General features: G+C 45.6%; 1 protein-coding gene across 6 annotated transcripts in view; it reads right to left on the bottom strand.

Moving 5' to 3' along the window:
* LOC1276854 (uncharacterized) overlaps positions 1 to 20,991 on the bottom strand; it is a 276,309-nt gene that overhangs the window by 191,604 nt on the left and 63,714 nt on the right. For all 6 annotated transcript variants that reach the window (XM_061643829.1, XM_061643825.1, XM_061643826.1 and 3 more), the window contains one exon: positions 10,512 to 10,814. In XM_061643829.1, the coding sequence (XP_061499813.1) occupies positions 10,512 to 10,814 (303 nt within the window). The remainder of the gene's footprint in view (positions 1 to 10,511; positions 10,815 to 20,991) is intronic.

Here is a 20,991-nt window from a genome sequence, read left to right on the forward strand (position 1 = left end):
CTAATGCTAGCAGATGCTAACAAGATTATTCAAAGTAGAGGCAAATTATACGTCATGAGGATGCATAGACCACACGCATCATTAGAAGACGGGTGGATTTCAATACTTGTAGCGCAAAATTATGTATACAGGCAGGGAAAGCATAATAACACGTTGCTGAGTGGATAATAAGCTGAAGAAAACTATTTGAATAATTTGCGTCTAAACAAATATGAAATATAGATTACAGGAGGAGCTTAACTAAAATACAGTGGAGTCAACATCTTCATTGATTATATTTTGAAAATTCTATTTAAGGTTCCAGAAGGCCAACAGTGTTCAAGATACATTAAAATCATACTTTTGAAGAAACATGCAACATTAATAAAATTTGTTCATGTTCAAGCCGTAAGTGATGCACTTCCCGATTCTAGAGCATCTCTTCCATCCGGCAATAGGCTTGATTGCAAAGCTTTAAGCACAAAGTAATCTTTGGCACCCTTCGCGGGTCCCGCCAACAAGCAGGGTGGCCAATTAGCGTCACTCGTGCGGGACAATTAGCGTCATCTTCGCGTCCTTTTAGTCGCTGCGCGGTACAAAACGCGCTGCTCCCCAACATGAGGATAAGTATAATTTCGGAAACTTCCCCAAATTGGACCAATTCCGGCTGATTCCGTCTGTCCCCTTGGGGACTGTTGATGGGGGGGGGGGGGGGGGCGAACCAAGAGGGGAACACCAAAAACCAGAATCTTGAGGTTTCATTTCTTGCTTCGTTTGCAGCTGATTGACGGTGGGTATAATTTTTTACCACTGCATCGATTTCGACCGATTCGAGTGCAATTTAAAGGCTGCCCTTAACGCATACATAATTATCGTCCTTCCGAAAAGCACAAAAGGTAAGGACAAGAAGGGAACCAGGACACAGTGAAGGCGCACAGCGTCGTTAAATGATTGTTGTAGCGTTCTCGAGACGAGGTCACTAAACCACACGCACACAACCGGTAGGCTTTTGTTTGCAGAAACGAAAGATACGAACACCGCGATAAGGAATAAGGTTGTCTGGCTGAAATGGAAAGCTCCACCAGCAATCAAGCATCCAGTTAAAGCCATCGTTTTCCATTTCACTCACAAAGCTATTTTAAAAAACGCACCAAACGTCGCTCAAATGCAGATGAATCTACCGGAGAGCGTGCCCGGCAGCTGATGAAATGGGGAAAAAACTAAAACGCGCGGCAAGCGACGAACCTCGCTCGCACCTTTTGCGTTTTTGGCAAAACTGACACATTGCTGCCACTGCTGATGCTGCTGCTGATGCAATCGGTGTACCTAATGCCTAGTGCACGCAAAACAAGCGCACGAAATCAAATCGCATCTAAAGCAAGAAGAAAAGACAACAATTAATCAAATTTAATTGACGAACGGCGGCTATTGTCTTTCACCTCTCCCCTGATTACATTTTGATTCTTTAACGATTTCAAACATTGTCTTACATTGCCCGCTTCTTGCCCGGAGGTGATGTGGAGTACGATGAAATGGATGAGATAATGTTTTTTGCCGGTAAAATTGCACCGCACGGATTGGCATTGTGCAGTGCCCGTCCGGAGCTTTTGATCATTTCTTCTCGCAGTTGCATGTGTGCGTGTGTGATCTGTTCCGACACGAACGCTTTGAGAGGCACTGAAGTTCACCTTTAGCCCGATCGGAATGGGCCCGCTTGTCGTTCCCGGTCAATCTTTCACACGTCAGTGTCGGTGGGTTGAAAAAGGGTAACAAAATCATAACACAGTCCCCCGCCGCCACCACACCACATCAGTTTTAATGTATTTAAATGTACAAATTATGCGGCTGTGACGCATTTGTCAGCCCGGTGTGCACCGTGGTATCGGATGAAACTTCCCCTTTCCCGCGCTCTGTCCCTTGAATGAATAACAGCACCCTTTCAATCCACGGTCCGCTCATTGGCCCTGGTTAATTGTTCGCCGGTTGAAAGTTTGACTAATTACTATCTTCACATTTGCCCTGACATTTACTTTGATTAATGGTGACCCTATCAATGCGATAATAATGAAGGCTGCTTCTGCCAAACGGGGCGCGGTGTACAATAAAAGTAGTGAACGAGATCGCGCCGCCCGATGCCGTAACAGCAGTTGCCGGCGTGCGTAACATCCCGATAGTGGTGCTGGCGAAAGAATGCACCCGATCTAGGATGGGTTAAGTGGGGAACGAGCAACATGGCGAAAGGTTGATGTATCCTAATATGGAATGTGTGTATTCTGCAGCTAATGAGACCATCCCATCATAGAAGAATGACGGCGAAGATGGGTAAAGAAACAAAAGCAGAAATAGAATAATGAGATGATATTCCAGACGAATTACACAATTATTTATTAATCAAAATTATTTTTAACATAAAACGACACCAGCAAAAGATCTCACCGAACCTATCCTTGGTAAGCTTTATTATTAGCTCCAGTGGAAAGATACGTGCGAAATGCGATTGCATGTGTAAGAGGCTTCAACAAAAAAAAAGAAGCCAATAACACATCTCTCTTGTCCTCTCGAGCCCGATGCGTGACCAATGTCAGGGACAAGTGCATGGGCATTCGTGGTAAGCAGAAAAACCAGCATGCAAACCCGTGCAGCAGTGTGTACCACTGCCGCCAGCATGCAAAAGCCATGTGCCGACCGGTTCCGGGCCAAATCAATCTGGGAAGCAATTCATCATCGAATGCGTTTAACCTCGTCGCCAATGTGTAATTACCTGCGTTGAAGACTATAAATTAATGCTACTGCCCCTTGCGACCGGGTGCGGTGGTGCCCAACGGGGGAAAGGCGGGAAAGATTTTTATGAAAGATTCCACCAAAGAAGCGTCGTGAGTCAATTCTTATCAGCGTTGTGAAGAGTTCCCCTCAGAGATCCTTTAAAAAGAGTATTTTTCTTCAACAAGGAAAGCTTGATTGATTTATTGAGTTTAAAAATCAAGATTTCATTCGAAAACTATTTTAGAGTACTTAAACGTGCACTAACAGGTGGAGAGATTAAGCTGCAGATCATCGAGACAATAACTTTCTGCAAACAAGTTCGCCGTGGGCTACTAAAAATGATATGAAATTCCAGTTAAAAAAATAAAACAATTTAATCAATTTTATACGATCTTAATGAAGTTCGCCCAAAACCTGTACAACCCTCCGAACCTCCAGATAAAACGGAAATTAAAAGCAACCACCACAAAAAAAACTACATTACCCTGATCGTTGTCGGTCAGCACAACATCCCGCTGGGCAGTAAGGCCACACCACCACCACCACCACCACCAGAGCTCGATTAAACTTTTGTCAATAAATAAAACGCTCGAAAAGTAGCGCATCAACCCCGGTGGCGGGTCGTTCCGTTTGCGTTCGCGCACAATGATCATAAATCATACACTTATTGTAATTTAAGCGCGTGCGAACTACGCAAGCCCGTGTACGGGAGAGCTTTATTATTGACCGATTGCCGGGGCTTGCCCTATCGGTTCATAACTCTAAACGATCGTGACCGGGAGTAGAGATGCAGCATGGGGGCATGGCTCTCTTGCGTTTATGATTTCCTGCGACCTGCTTTTTTGCGTTGTTACTAGCATCATGCACCCGCTCTCTGTTTAGCAATTTGCAGCCTGTGTCTTGACCCGAGGCTCACGTGGACTCCGCACAGCTTCAACTTCAACCTCAATCAGAGCCTAACGATGTAAGAGTGAGGAGTGTGAGCAGGATCGAACACTCGAGGCTAAGGTCTCGTTGAGATTTCTTCTTCAACGTTGAGGAAAAACAACTAATTTGAGAAAGAGAGAAGATCGGCGATGCATACCGGCGGCGGACAACGGATCGAATAATTTCGTTAACTTATTGTTGACATAATTTACCTGGTAGACCTGTAATTTTGGTTGCTACAAGCGCATCGAGTCTCCCCATTCGAAACGGAAGTGGCGGTATGATTGTCCGCTGGAGATACGAACAAACAGGGGGGAGAGAGAGAGAAAGAGCGCGCGCGAATCGAAATGCGAAGAATGAGCACGGTGGGAACTACGCCCAAAAAGCCAGCGGTCCACCCCGGACCAGCTGTGGTCACTTCGAACTTGCCGTTCCGTTTGGCAGACATCTCCTTCTCCGTTCGATCGATTCCGACCCGAGCGCACCGACGCCGAAGGCTCATAAATTCATTCTGACCCACAAAAAAACGGACGGTCGTCCGTGGGGAGGTAGTCGATACGAGGAGCATCGAAATCTGAACCGAACAACACGATTTTTATGTGGCCTAATCGAGGAAGCCACTAGAACCCACCGGCCGCAACCAAACCGGCGGCGAGTCACCCAACTGGTCGAGTGGTCTTAAAGTGTCTTGAATTCAAAGGGATGATGTTTTTTTTTTGTTTTTCTGAGTTTTGCTGTCGTTTTGTTACTAAGTTTCCCCCATCCCGGTACACGAGACGTTGTAAAGGGCCATACCTACCAAGCGTTCGCGGTGGGTCAGAATTCGACCGACGATCAAATTGTGGTAAGATTTATCGATCAATAAAAAGTCAATCAGCGCACCGGAGGAGAAAACGTACCAAGTCGAGCGGGCAGCCAGGAGCGCCGTCCGATTTCACCGTCCGTATGCGGTGCAGCTCAATCTTGGCCAGCGGAATTGGATGCTCCGTCGATTGAAGCCTGATCCAAAGGTCCCTCCTAGAGCGGCACCCTTTTTCGTTCGAGCAAGAACAAAAGTTTTAATGAGCTAGACCATCTATTAAAATGACCCAATTCTATGTTTTTAACACCTCCTCGCTATCCCATTCCTTCTACAGGGCTCAATCTTTGAACAGCATAATCAAATGCTTGTGCGCGCGCACGCCGTCTAGAACACAAACCCAGACACCGCAGGAAGTGTGAAGTGTCTAAGAATGAAGAATGAAGGCGCACGCTTCACGTCGGCGAATAAAACACCCGGACCGTCGGACCAACATCAAATAAAGGAATCAAAACCACGCCGGAAGGACATGAAGATGCAGGGGGGAGATGCTGTGGGACCAAGATCCGTTAAAGGTGAGAACGATCATTAATGAAAATTACCCCATAATCGACCACACACACCGACGCGACCGGTCGCGCGGGCTATATACTTACCCATCCCGGTTTGTGTTCCGGCGCTGTCGATCTTCAAACTTCTACCAGAAGGTGGGACGGACGATCGTTCGCTATGCTTGTTATTAAAATTATCCTCACTTGTATGACATTTCCCGCACGGTTGAAGCAAACGGTCCCTTCACCAACCGTCTCTTTCTAGCCCTTGGCCTCAAAGAACGCGCATCATCACCAAAGCCACACCAAAGCACATCTTCTGTTCTTGACGTCTCCTTCAATACTTCAATGCTTCAATGTTCCTGCCTTAGGCAACGACAGCGAACGCATAATCATATACCGCGACGATGTTGGTTTAGCGGCGTTCGAGCGTGCTCTTCCTTTCTTCCGGACGGATGTGAGTGAGGGTTTTGATCCTCGGGCACTATCAGTACCGGGGACAGGTTGTTGTTTATCTATGGGCAGGGAGAAATTTATTTTCTTCCAGAAATTATCTATGGGCAGGGAGTTTCTTCCCTCTTTTTGACTTGGATAATGTTCGGTTGTCGGTATTGATGTTCCTCAAGTTAGACGGCATTCATCCATGAGCGTAGAGTGAATTATTTCGATGAAATGGGTAATGTCTTGGATTCGTTAACGGCATGATTTGTTTATTAGATTTTCTGGAGATTTCAAAATGATCATTGGTAAAACGAAGACTACAACAAACAGGAACAAAACTATTAAGATAGTCGATTCTGAATAAATCCTTTTATCTTCAGTGACGTTTATAGTACGTATCTTGTAAATAAATTGAAGAATCGGAATCATCATCATCATCATGATTACTGATTCCCAGGCATTGCATATTATTTGGGAAAATCGCCTAAAAGAGTTCTTCTCTTTCAATAGTTCTCGGAACATATGATCTGTAAGTATACTGCTCAGCACATTCATTTTACATATTATTTCTAAAGACGCCAACAATTTACTTTCAGACTTTGAAATGTAAAATAAATCAGGATTCGATACCCTCGTCCTGCAATTCCAATAAAACCTTTTGCTATGCTTTTTCAACCACATTCAAAGATTTATTGCTTTTCGGCGAGAGAAAACTCTCGCTGTAAGGAACGATTGTAAGGAAATTGTCCTCTATATGAAACAATTGACAGGGAAATCATACAAAAAGTCCTTTCATTTTTATATCCTTGTCAAACACTTTCTTCTGGGACTATACTACTATACCTGCAACAGAAGCTACCGTGCCTAATCCAATCAAACACGCGCCGTCTACCGTTTCTATGCACGATGCGGCAATAAATTTCTCCCTCGCAACACAGCACAAACACATCACCGCGTAAGACCTTTTCCCGGCAGACCCGCTCTTCACAACATTGCTGAAATCGCACAGTGACAAATAGCTTCCCATACGGTCCCGCACCATACGAGCTCACTTCAACGAACAAATTAACTCTGACCAGGACGGATTCGGTCGATGGAAGCTTTCCTCCAAGAAGAGACTTTCCTTCCAGTTTTTCCTTGAAAATCTCTTAACCATGGATTACACGATCGCTATCACAACACGTATAAATATCTTCACTGCGGCGACGTGGTGCAAATAATAATTATCATTAATTTATCGAGCTGCTCGTCTGCTTATCCACCGTGCAGCAACGATGGGCAACTCCCGCAGTGCACTCTTGGATCTTGGGCATAGCCGTCCAGCTTATCTAACGCACCTCGCTCGTACGCTGTTATCGTACCCGCATCATGTGTGACAAAATGCCACTCAGTCCCGCAGGGACCTCGGGCGATGAGTTATGGAGCGATTGAATGCTTAGCGGATTTTCTCCACGCTAAACTGCGCTCCACACGGCACAGGATCGTGTGCAGAGCTTAGGCTCGATCGATCAATAAATAAATACCCCCAGTCACAGTGTCTGCCAATGGCAATATAAATCCACCTGTTCTCTGTACTGCCTGCCCACGAGGCTCTCCATAAATACGATTTTTTTTTTGCTTGGTCTAATCCTCCGCTGGGACACGGTTCGACAGCTCAGGCTTTCCGCTTTCCATGTACAGATTGTGCTGCTCTTCTGGAATGCATCTCTCGCTCGTGCATTTATGTCTACAAAAACCACTCTCGAACCACGCTTGATGCAAGGCAACAAAAAAGGCTCAAAACTATCTAAGCGACAGGTGTGAAATGGCTCAATTAAACAACAGTTATAGTAATTATTTTATTTCCCGTACAGGTCCCTGTCCCTTATCTCACACATACTCGCTCTCCTCTTCCTCTTGGTCGCGTGCGAATATACGCTGCCCGATGCAGTTTAATAGTTGCACCAAGCAATCGTCGAGGTGATAAAGCAGGTGAAAATGGTACAAAATCGGAGACACAGTTCCGCTTTCCTCAATTGCAAAACGCATCGCGAGCGACACGTAAGGGCAGGACCCAAACGGGGTCAGGCACAATTTGCCACAGACACATATGAGGCCGATTTGTCACGGTCACGGGTGTTTGCCGGTGACAAATCGTCTGCGCGTTTTTGCGCTGGGAGTATATGCTAATAAAATAGTTCAGACAAGTCAGTGGGCTAATGGAGAGAAGTCATGCGGGGTCTTCTGACGGGGTGAGCACAATCAGACGCCTTACCCTTGGTAATTGAGGCTTTGAGCTAATCCTACGCACATAACCGATTTCTGTGAATGCAAGGCGTTGGAGAGCGTTCGGGGGAGAAGAATTTCCAATGATTTTTCGTTGTCAATGTACCAATTTCCCGTAGTCTTAATTTATTCCTTCAATTTTTAAACAATACGAACAACACAAAACAGCCTTCGTCAAATGCCAACTGAGTTGTTAAACTTTATCGGGCCATCGGCAATCTGGCCCGCGACAGAGTGGCCAATTCGCGTCCTCGCACCGTGTCCATGTGCCGAAATGCCACACGAAGATCAAAGGTCCGACGTTCCCAGAATTCGTCGCGGCTCGAGGCGACGAGATCCGAGGATCAGTTTTGTCAACGGATCAAGTCACCGAAACGCAAAAGCCAAACAAATGCTGCATACCACACCGAAATGCGAAGAACAATGTAGTTGTGTGCGCTGGCCGGTCCTAAACATGCACCGTGCATAGTTTGGCCACATAAATGATGACACCATTGTTTGGTGTCCGATCGGAACCATCGCGCTCCACACCAAAATGGCAGCCAAATGCAATGGTGTGCAATCATCGACCGACCGATGACCGATTGTTTTAGCACAACAATGCCGCCCTTCCATTGCGCTCTGCGTGCGGCATCCATGAGGATTTGAAGGAGAGTTGAGGCCTTTTTACTGTGGCAATGAAGTAACAGCAAGAAAAAAAACCAAAGCATCAGATCGTTGAACTTCAACAGAGCAGGGAAATTCTTCTCCTCCAGAAAAAAAGAGGCCCAACTTGAGGGATTTTTACCAGCGAGTTCCAAAGCATGTCAGGCGCGTCGGTGACGCTATTATTTGCATAAAACGCACAGCAAAGACGACGCACGACGTCAACATGTGCATGTTATCAGGCGACAAAAGCCACACACACTCACTCTTTTTTTTCTGTCTCCAACGCACTGTGCGGAGATGATGAATCGTCGTGTGGTTTTTCGGAGGATGTTGAAGACGACAACAGGGGGCAATGATGATTCGCCGCGCTTATCTTACAACCATCGGAAAACGACCTGTGCAAATATACCGTCCGGAGCAAACCGTCGCAGTGTCGGACGGGCCCGGTGTGCGTTCTCTTCAGGTTCATTAATCTTGGCGCGTCCCCTAGCAGCTTTTAGAGAGCAATAACATGCCGAGAACGATCCTCTCCTCTTGCACAACACGCCAAAGGTCTGTAAGATCGTTCTTGACTCGCGCCATGTTATCGCGGTGTCATCGGTTTATTTTGTTTTTTTGTAGAAGTTTCAACCGGAGGGCGAACGGGGAAATGTGGCAAAAAGGAAAGTCATCATCTTCAAGAATGCTTTAAAGCATAATACATCAAAGTGATGGTGATGAAAAATAAACCTCTACACGCATGCAGCAACGGTGCGATTGCTTCGTGGCGAGCTGCAGGCAAGACCCGCCGCCGCTCGACCTATGGTAGCTAGCATCTTGTTTTGGAGACGATGAACCTCTCGCTTCCGTCGCACGTGCGAGCGACAGAATGCAGAGCAGTTGCATCAGGTGAAGTGGTGTGCGTTTGATAAGGAGAACTTTCAGCAAGAGCAAATAAACACAGCCAGCGACGAAAGGCACAAGTCATGACAGAGCTGGCGACTGTAACAAAACCTGAAATATGTAAACAGACACAGTCCCTCTACAAAGTAGGTTACTTTTTACTTCCATCGCATCGGAGTGCTTTACCAGAGCTGTAGAAGCGGTTTAAGGTGATTCAACAAAAAAGTTTGAGATTTATACTGATTATGGAAATATCATTGTAGCAATTGTGTTGTGAATATTATGTAGACTTAAATGTAGACTAACACTAAAGACTGCATAAAAAAATCCCAGGATATTAAACTTTCTGCAGTACGAACAAAAGACTAATCTCAACCTATTCTCGGGATTTTTTGTGATCGATTTTAACACCAAAGAAAGGTAGTACAAGCACGACAAATTAACACGATCCTTTGGCATTTCTACCTGTACAGAAAGAAAAAACAATATAGTCGAATATGTTCCCATTCTGCCGAAACCACCAATTATCACACATGCTCCACATTTCCACGATTAATATCCCGAATATATCCTGCCGCTTTATTAATCGTGCAAAAACAAATCTTTATCATTACGCAAAACCCGCTTCAACACCTTAGCCAAAAAAAAAACCAACTCGCCAAAAACTGTTCCACAAATGGCATACTGAACTGTCGTTGAAAAATAGCTCCTTCGATTGGAATGTTTCCCATTCGGAGTTTTCGTTGCCTGCGCAAACGAAATTAGCTCAGCTCAACACTGGGGGATCGACATAAAATTCTTGTCCCACTCGCTGTCCAGCTAATGAGTGGACCCCATTTCCTTTTCATGCTACTTTACGATACGGTCACCGCACGATCGACGACGCATGCCCAAAGGCGATTTCGCTATCATCCTCAGTGCTGCTCTGCCGGCGAGTCGGGTGCGATTTGGAACTACGCTAAGAGCTCACCGAGCCTCAAACGCATCACCGATGGCTCTATGAACTAGTTTTGGAGCTTTGGAGCACACAGACACACACACATACATATAGGGGCAGCTGCGGGATGTGGCCTATTTTCTCTCTCTGCTACCCCGGTAACGTTCTACACACACTCCCGGCGGGTTTTGTCGAGAGAGCGCTCGTTTCGAATTATGCAAATTACATAACCCACATACGCTTGGAACCGAAGCGCCTCTGAAGGAAAAATAACCCACCGTGAGCGACGGTATTTCTTCCTCCCCACTCCGCTACTTACCTTGCCGCGTTGATAAGCGCATCGCAGCTCGCGAACGATATCGGTGGCCGGACGCAGGAAGTCGCCCTCGAACCGCTCCAGATCGCCGTGAAATGTGCACACGAGCAGATCGCGCGCCTGCCGGATCAGCATCGGGCGCGTGTGGTCCGCGTAGTCCGGATACAGTGGCCCGAGGTAATGGTCGATCAGGCTCTCGATGCTGCCGCTACCGCCGTGCGCCGATGATAAACGGTCGGCTGCGGTCGGCGCAAACGGCCCCACCGTCAGCCCACAGTCCGGTAGCGCATCCGACTGCATCTGCATCTGAAACGAAATATCGATCACGACGTGTTTTAGTGTGTTGCGCAGGGGTAAGAAATGGGTTGATGGAAGACCCCCGAAGCGGAGGTAGAGGAATAAATAGGCTGCAAACTACCAGGCGCGCCACCCCCCATCATTTATCACCCGAGCCAGGACGAATCTTTGGCCCGGGTCCACCGTCCAGGGAAAAGGGGTTGGGCTTAAATTTATGCACGTTCCCGATATCCGGAGGATCCTCGCGGGGAGAGAGAGAAAAGCATCTTCGGGCGTACCACACCACCGATCAATACACATTAAAGTGTCATCGAACTCTTGCTGTGTGCCATCGTCTGGGACTTTGCGCCGGCATCGTTGAAAACGGGGCGCAATTGAACTGAAATCAATTTCATGTCATGTCGAGTGGCGCGCGACGAGCGGTGGTTCGATTCAGAACACTCTCATGCATACACACACATGCAAAACGAACGGGATCAGTTTTATTGCTGATATTACTCGACATCACACACGGCTTCGTCGGTGGTCCGATGGTCTGGCTGGTGGGTAGGCCCTTTTTTCCACCGGCGTGGGGTGCGCGCGTACGTGCGTAATGGAAGAATGCGTATGCTCTGACCCTTGCGGATTTGTTTGCGCACCGCACACCTTTGCGGTGAGTCACACACCCTGTTTGTGTTTCTGCTTTTGGATATTCTTGGTAGGAGTTAGATCACTGTTGTGTCTGTGGTGGTTACAGAATGTTCTAAAACGCTGTTCTAAACGAAAAGCTTTTCGAGGATTTTATTTGTTGCAGATTAATTCTTGATGGAAGTAAGTGAGTAAGTTACTGCTTTATATTTGTTGGTATATTCAATGTTGTACTTCAAGAATCTTTTATAAAGGTTTATTGATGTGAAACTTCAGATGTGTTTGTTTCTGGTCTCTCATCGAATTTCCAAAAATACATGAATCTCTAAGGAGTCAAAATTCTCATACTATTTATAGAGATTAATGGATATCTAAAGCTATTATTATGGATATTCCTAAAGCGATATCAATGTTTGTAGTATCTAATACACGAGTAAATCTGATCTTACGAAAAAAGAAACTCTGGAAGGAATACTTCAATACTTTCATAGGAAAACATGAAAACCTATTCAAATCGCTTATATAGTCAAATGAATCATGAATCTACAAAAGTATATCTCGCAGTACAGTCATCAGCTCGTACGACTTAACAACATGCCCGTCATGGGTTCAAGCCCAAATGGACCGTGTCGCCATACATAGTACTGACTATCATACTACGGAGGGTAATCTATAAGTCACTGAAAGCCAAGCCCACAAGTAGTACAAACAGGCCTAGACGGACAACGGTTGTTGAGCCGAAGAAGAAGAATAAGAAGAAGAAGAAGAAGAAGAAGAAGAAGAAGAAGAAGAATAAGAATAAGAATAAGAAGAATTTACAAAAAATCATACACTCGAAAATAGTAATAAATCCCTAATTGTTCATAAAACTTTGAAGATTCATTAATCTCAAAATTAGAGACTCAGATTCCGATATCCACTTTGATGATTCAATCAGATTCAAGAATCTAAATCAGAGTTTCCTGATGTCTAATAGTGTTATCTTTTTTGTTATAATCACATCCAACAATTTTGTTTCAACAAGTAAAAACTGTATAGTTCTTACGGTCTAGCCTACTCGCCTTTGAAGATGTAATACTCTTTAAAACATTTTTTTTTGTTATATCCTCGTAATGTGACGCTAAATAAAATGTATTGACATGATCATAATATATTTTTTGAGCTTTTTTCCAATTTTTGAGCTCTAAAAATTAGATGACAAACGGCACTTTAAACTATCTCCTAATCACTCTAATGTTTCGCTTATAACAAGTTCTAATTATTCCAAAACTGAGGTAGCTCTTTTATCAACATAAACACGTTTAAATTACCATAAATTGGACCCAAAATTTGCTTCACCTTAGATTACTTCATTCATGCAAATTCGCCCAACAACTTTCCAGTTTCAACAACAACAAAATCCAGCGCTCGTTATGAGGTTATCTTCCACGGGTCAACCGATCGGCGCGCGGGTTCGCTCGAAAACGGTTATAACAACTTCCTTTCCCTCGAATGCTCAAAACTGTCAACGAAATCGCGCAAGATAAAGTCACTATTTATGGTCGCGTTCCTTTCGTTCTCGTTCTATCCCAGCCAAACCGAGACGCTGCGAACCTGCGATCCTCCCTCCACCTCCCTCTTCTTTCGCTCCCTACAGCTTATCTTTATTGACCGACCAATATTGCCGAGCGCTGGCCATAAATTAAAACCGATCGGTGTCTTTCATTTTCGGACGCGAACGAATTCTGTCTCACTTCCGTTGCGGTGCTGGCAAAAAAAGTCCCGTGACCCTCCCGCCATGCGGAGACAACCCGACCCACAGATGTTGATAACCTTTTTAGCGAACCACTCGCACACGCACACGCCAGGGCGTTCATGTACATGCGTGAGAAATTGGCCCAGAAATTGGCACACGGTTCGCGTGCCGGCGGGCACGCGGTACCGGCGCGTCCGTGGTCAGCGCCGCCTCACTGATCGATTTCGGCATTTCGGGGCCAGAATACCATTTTTAGAACCATTAGGAACGCACGGTTCTGAGAATGAGGCAGAGAGTAATGTGTTTCCCTTCCCAAAAAGTACCGTTACCGAGATAGAGAATGAGAAAGAGGTCCACATACAAAAAATAGCTCCAACATTTAACGGGTGTCAAAAAGGTTCGCCAAATATGGCTGCCTCAGCCGCCGGTCCCAGCATCAACACGCTCAAGAATCTCACGTTCTTTCGGGCGCGAAAAATCAAACCTTCCAATTATTTTCGCCCCCTCCCGCCCCTCAGGCAGAGATCGAAAGAACCAGGGTCAATGGTGATCTTTCGCAACTCATAACTGTTTTGAGGTTTTTGAGATCTAACGCGGTGAGTGACGCTACTACTACGCACCTACCTACTTGTGGTCATGATCTTTCGGCCCGTCGCAAGAAGGCAGCAGCGTAGGTTGACTTTCCATCGCATGCCATAAAAAAAAGAACTAGATCGATTGCTGTCAATCACTGGCGCCACCAAAGTTCTGCATCTCCCGGTCCATTCACCTTGAACTTCTTCGGACCGGGGAAAGAGTCCGTGTGGGAGTGCTAGTACCCGTGGACAATAGTGCAGTTTGTACGTATCGAGCCCATTACGCAACCACCAATCGCCCGGCAAACGGATAGAATTCTTACCATTCTCGCCCGCCGGCTAGCACAAGAGAGCGTCGTCGTGGCGAGGAACCTTGAGTGTTCGCATCGAAAGTGAAAACCGTTCATTACACCAAGATTAAGCGTGCCTCGGAACGACGGCTTTTTTTTTGGTGAAGTCGCGTGCGTTGCATTGGACATTACGAACTTTACGGTTCCATCGTGTCCGGATAATCCCCGGTTAAATTGGGAACCTTCGCGCTGGTCCAGCCGTCCCTGCTGCTGGATGCTATTGTTTACGTAATAATCTGCCATTACCGATGACGTGCGACCCTCAGCCGGATCGTCCGAAAATCCGGATCCGAAACGCACCTTCAAGCGCGTCAAACGATCGACAGCTGCTGGGGGGCTCTGGGTGCGTTCAAGAGATCGCGTCGGTGCAACCCTACAACCGAGTACGTGCTATAATAAGGTGGTTCTCGGTAACCTATTTTTAACGAAATTCATTTCTTTTTCCAAGGATTTGCCTTACAAGTCACGTGTGCGCAAGTCCTGTCTGCCGTAACCTGATCAACTTTCCGTTGCAAAAAGATAAAAAGGAAATGTCCGGTAAAACATAATTTTGGCAACAACAAAAAACAAGCCTACAAAAACACCGTACAAAAATGGCCCATTTCTTATTTACTGTGAATTTTATTCGTATCACCACACCGCTACACACCATCATTAATGGGATTGCGCATGCTAAATTATAGCTGACCGGGATCGATTTCTTCTCGCTCGCTACCCAGACAAAATGCAGCTGCAGTACAACGGCACACGGGGTTGAGTTTGCGCACTCATGAGCATAATGGTAATCTGATTTGGGGTGATTTCTTAACCTTTCACCCAACCGAAAAAAAAGAAACGTACCAGGTCTGATTTACTCGTTGGTACTTCGCGCGAAACACGAGATGCGAGAAATTAAAAGAATGTAATTTCGTAATAAAAAATCAGTGGTACCATCGCCAATAAGTTACGAGTCGTCTCGCGGTTGCCTGGCACCTCCTGCTGTTGGTTGGCGAATGAATTGGAGATTGCTCAGGCCCCTTTTTCCTGCGCAGAAAACGATCCGGACGATCAGCCGATCGGTTTGCGCCACTCCTCTGGGACGATGAGGTTCGATGTATCGATCCAACTGTTGGCGGCCCTTTTTGATAATGTTTATTTCCGAACGAACGTTACTTACACATCTGCTTAATACAAATTGGTGTAATTAAGGATATACGAATTCAAACACGCAGTCGTGCTTTATCTTTAATTTTTAAGAAGACTTGGACAAAGAAAGCTGTACCATATAAACATAACATTTGCAACATGGTTTTAGGAAGTTGATTGCATACATATTCACAAAATGAGCCAACCCATGTCTAAAGAACAACATAAAACCAAAAAATGTCAAATTTCTGATATACTACTGCATGTATCTTAGCATTGAATTGAATTAAGATCTTAGAGATCTCATGCGGCCAATGTCTCTATGGAAGCAACTTTAGACAATGAAATTTGACCTGCAGGCTACTCCAATCAAACCTGCATCAATTCAAACTGGCATAAAAAAGACACAGTTTTCGCTATTAAAATCAATGTTCAATCTCAAACTTTCAACGCTTTAAAACTCAAAGACCAGTGCAAGCAAACTGACACACCCTGGGCACCAGTGGGCACTGCACTGGCTAATCAATCTCATCCATAACGCCCCAAGACGAATTATCTTCGCGATGCTAATCGCTTCATTATCTTCTCTTGTTTCCTCCAGTCACGCTTTAGAGCGGCAAGATTTTCACGCAAGATAGGGAGCTCTCCACAGACACAGCATCCATCAATGTATGTAACATTGGGGATGGGAGGGAAATAAAAAAAGGCCGGGAAGAAAAATGAATTAATTGAAAAACACGCATTAAAACCCCGGTGCCACACACTACCATGGGCGCATTGAGGCGCCTGCCGTTTTCATAAATCACCCTCCCTCCAGTTAGGAAGCCGTTACACGCAAAAAAATATACACGTGTCACCACCCACCGAGCTCCCAGGCTGCCAACAGAAAGGAAGGAAGCGCACTCTGAAACTCGAACCGAAATGCGCCCTTCTCCTCCTGCGTGCAGCCAAATATCTCTTGTACCCAGTGCCCGGTTCGTAGCCTTTACCAGTTGCCGGGAATCGGAAAGTTGTACATCAATAAAACCACTCCATTTGGCTTAATTGATGTTGGACAGTTTTATAAGTGTGTCAATAAATTTATGTGACAAGAAATTGGAAACCGATCGAAGATATCGGTCCAGCGATGGCGGCTGGTGGTCTCCCAGGCCCAGCAGGAACGAGCGGAGAGCGACGTGTACGTTTGTTGAGTGAGATTGAAAGTTGCATTTATGTGTGTGTTTTTTACAAGTTTTTGTTTTTTTTTCTTGTACAATTCTTTGACACCAATGCTGCCCGCATCTAGCGTGAGTTTTCTAGCATTTCTCCGTTTCTAATTAAAGTTTCGTTCGCACCGCAGGGGAGGTGTTGTAGAAATTGTACCAAAAATGAAAATTTATAAGATCACCCGTAGAGTATATTTGTGCGATTGTCTGAGAGCCATTCGAAATAGTGAGTGGTTAGGGCATCAATCGGGCGAAGAAAATACTCAACAAGAAATGAAAATAGTTGGAACAAGGGTTAAAATCAATTACAACTGTTCGCTATACTGAGCTTCAACGTCGTTTGAATTATCACTGAATATATGATATACTCTCTGGATCATCCACGACTCCAATCCGAGTTCGGCTGTTAGTCCGATTTCGACTCCGGCGAAATCTTCACCTTAAGGTTCAAAATCAGAAATACAGACATCAAATCGATCGATGAAATTAAATAATTTATAATAATTTCACTAATCAACAATATCAATTAACATAGGCTCTCAATAAACGCACAAAAGAAACCAATTCAAATTATTTAAACTGAATTTTTAGGAACTTAATGAATATCAAACCTTTTCTATTCTTTCAATCGAGACACCTCTTTGTCGAGTTGATGCATTGTTTTAGATTCTTTATATAGAAAAGTTCACTATTGAGCTCTTGTGTTCTTGTTATTGAATTGTCTTGAATAGAATTGAATGTTCAATGTACATTTTACAATTCTTCAGCATAAGACAACTTCTAGAATTCTTTCACATTTCTACATCATTACCTGAATATTATAGTCCATTTACAACTTCAACATTAGATTCGACATTGCGATTCATTACCATGAATCTTTATTCAGGATTGTTAATAATTTGGATATGTTGGGGTGTCTCCTTAGCTAACCAAATTTCGAAACCATCAATTGAGCCTGTCAAAAATCATATTAACATTAAAGCCCATGCCCATCTACAACCTTGCCCATAATTACACGCAATCAAAGCCATCAGCAAACGACGTGACATGATCGACGCACTGCCACACTGCCCAGAACTTCCAAACAGCAACTCCGGTGTACAGCATTTCCCAACTCTGCCCGTGTTTCACAGACCGAGGGGACCAGTCATCCCGCTCAACAACAAACAAAAAAGCCCATAAACCAAAAACCAATCAATTCATCTAAAAATGGTCCTCAAAAATTTCCCAACGCAGTCAGCCCGTTCGCTTTCAGCAGCTCGTTGCACTGATTTATAACGGTCGTGGACGGAAGGGAACTGCCGTGATTTAGCCGCCCGTGCATGTGGGTGGCGAAACCCTTCGAAAGAACTGTCGCCCGCTTCGTGCCCTCCTCTCGGTGGGCCGGTGGTGGTAGTGTCTCCCCCTAAGAACCAACTAGTTCATCAGGGCGAGAAGGGTGCGCGAGACCCGAAAGTGAGTGGCACGGGTCACACGGATTTCGGAACGCGCTTACTACTGTCACATTCGCGGTGCGCGCGCACGCCGTCGGCGCCGGCGTGTGTCGTGAGTGTTGAGCGGCCACGGCCCCACCGACCGCTCCAGCACAACAGCCCCCAACAAAACCAGCACCGCTGGAGCAATAACAATGCATTCTGACACAAAAGTCCACCGAGACGATCGCCGGGTTTTCCTATTTGTTTATGCCTCTCCCCGGCTCAGCCGAAAAGTGGGTCAGCAAATAGTTCAAAGTTTACTTTCAATTGGAACCAACCACCGCAGCACCACATAAGGCATAACGGTGCAGAGAGCATTGGAGCGTATGGGGTTGTGCGGGAGGAGGACGACGCCCAGCATATGGGCGATTGATTTTGTGTACCTCCGCACCGCTCTGCCTCGTAGTGTATTGATTTGATTTGGCATCTCCCGCACTATAAACACTTAACGATCGCTACAACGCGCATCTCTCTCGCATTTGCTACACATTTTGGGCCGGGGCAGCTGCCCACACTCAGCGTTGCCCATCCGGAGACGGTGACATTGCCTCGTTTGGTGGTTAGAGTTGCGCTGACCGGGGTCGGGCCGGAAGAGAGCGTTCCTAATTTGACATGTTTAGCCTTGAAGTCTCACGCGCCGCGCCATGACCATCGGAACGCGGTCGGTCAGCACTCCATTTTCCCCCGCGGGGTTGCGTTTTGGACTGTTTGGGTGGGCGCACGCGTACGAAAATCATGTATGTGTGCACCGTGTCAAATTAGGCCTTTCTGTTGAGGTTTCGAACAGAGCAGAGCATAGGTTCGTCAAATTAAACTGCATGAGTTGTTTGATGAAGTGTACCACATGCGGAACTCATTTCAATCGGCAAACAATCGATCGCGTCCACTTGGAACTGTGGCCCGATTTCCAACAGGTAGCATTAACCTTTGGCCGGGAGAAAATTGCACCCATGAGGATGCGCTGGGAATACAACGCTACCCCATTTCACTTTTCACTTGGAATGCTCTTGAACTGGCGCAAAACCGAGCCAAGGTTCCACCTTCACTTTGCGCATCCTTAGCGAAGGGAAAAAGAGAAGGGCCCGGTGGGTGAAATGTGTGTCAACGCATGCGTCAGCAGCATATCGCTCGCTGGAGTGATCGGTAAACTGTCAATGAGACTAATTTACTGAAACATGATTGAGTGCATATCGGAGTTTTCAAGTGATTTACATGATCTTTTAAGCTTTCATCGATCTTTTTTGTTTTCGCATCATTTGTTCTCATTTTTGGAGTATATTCTTACTGTTTCAGTGTGTCTTGCCTTTATCTGATGTACTTCATGTATTCTTTAGTTATTCAGAAAGGATATTTTAAGTTATTCGGATTCTTTATGCCTTCCATGTACATGAATACAGTTTTCCATTTGTTTGAAGTCTAAAAACGAAGGTTTGAAAACGCATAAGATTTAATTCCAACAATCTAATTTACCTCCATTGAAAAGCCTTTCATTGCTCTAACCTCATTCTTCAATCACGTCCCGCAAACTCATCACAATCTTATCTCAATTCCTCAACACTTAAGATAACAAAACAAGAAACCTTTAATTGGCGCACCATAGCGGGGAATGATTATACGATTCTAAGTACGTCTTAATTTCACATTTCCCTTCATTCAGGGGAATGAAAAATCAGCCAACCCATTCATGGTTTTTCTCCCCACACACACACACGTACACGACTTAAGCATACGTGTCGCCTGATATGCACCACTCATCAATTAATCTACACCACACGCTGCTGCATGGGACGCTTCAAACGTTAATCAAATCTTCTCGCGACCGACGGAAACCGTTGCAATTAATTAAGCAATTTAACGTACGCCTTGCTAGATGGATCATTTACGACGCGAGGAAGCGAGGCAGAAAGAGGGGAACATAAAACACGAGGAACTTGGGAAACAGATGCAATAAAGCACATACACGGCAGTTCCTGCAGGAGGACCTGCGGGAAAGAGAACTCCTTTTGCCGGAGAAACACACACACACACACACACACATCAGCAGCTCCAGGGAAGAGTGACAACAAAACCTCAGCAGAAGCCAATACACACCACACCATCGTCATCTTCCAACGGAGCCCCTTACATACGGTAAATCATCTTATCAACGATCGTAATGATGCTCCTTTCCACATCAAATCCCTTCCGATCTGCTGCTCCCAAGACTGTCTGTCGCTCTTCTCGACTAAAGAACGCAACTTCGAAGCTTTGCGCGAGCGAACGGGGACTTGATGGGTGGAAAGGCATTATGGATCCCTGATTAGAGCCTCGCGATAGTTAGAGCTCGTAGATCGTTGCTTTGTGATAGGCCGCGTGCCGAAGCTAGACTGTGCATGAAGAAAAAGAAAAAAAAGGCACCAGATCCTACAAAACGGCGCACGGAAGATCACATCTCTCAAGAGGTCCCGCTGCTGGTATAGGGTGATGGTGTTTTATGTCGTCTTCCCCCCTAGTGCGCGAACAACCCTCTTTTCGTTGCACCAATATTGCACACACAGGTCTAGAGGGACGCGAGGACGAGATGTCGAAAGGCTTGGCCCGGCAGTGGGTACGTAATAATAATAACGCCAGCCCCCAAAGCTCCCACCAATTGCGCACGGGACGTGGAGTGCTTTAGTACCATTAAGGTTTATGTTTATGTGCCGGGACGAGGGTTCTGACCTGTCTGCTTCCCCCTTGTGCTAAGTGCTAAGAGCCAGAAGAAGCATCAAACGCGGAGCATTCACATGCATAGTTGGAGTTGGTTATGCTTCGCGCACAGACACAAACCCAACGACTCTCAATAAATTTACCATGCAAGTGCTGCCGCTTCTTGCTTTGCCTTCGGAGCCAAATATGGCCACGTGCACGCAGTCGATTAACCTCTCACAAAATAATATTTATTGCCCTTTTGGTGCACATTCACCCGCGGTGCCGTGATTTGGTTTCGAAAGAGGAGAAGAGTGAACAGAAGAAGTTGGACAAAAAAAAACTCCACGCGCATAAACCGGTGGCAACTAACGACATTAAACGGAGGCATTTCCCATCCCAAAACCGAAACGCACGCGCCACTGCC

This window comes from Anopheles gambiae, chromosome 2 (assembly GCF_943734735.2).
Source record: "Anopheles gambiae chromosome 2, idAnoGambNW_F1_1, whole genome shotgun sequence".
Lineage (NCBI taxonomy): Eukaryota > Metazoa > Arthropoda > Insecta > Diptera > Culicidae > Anopheles > Anopheles gambiae.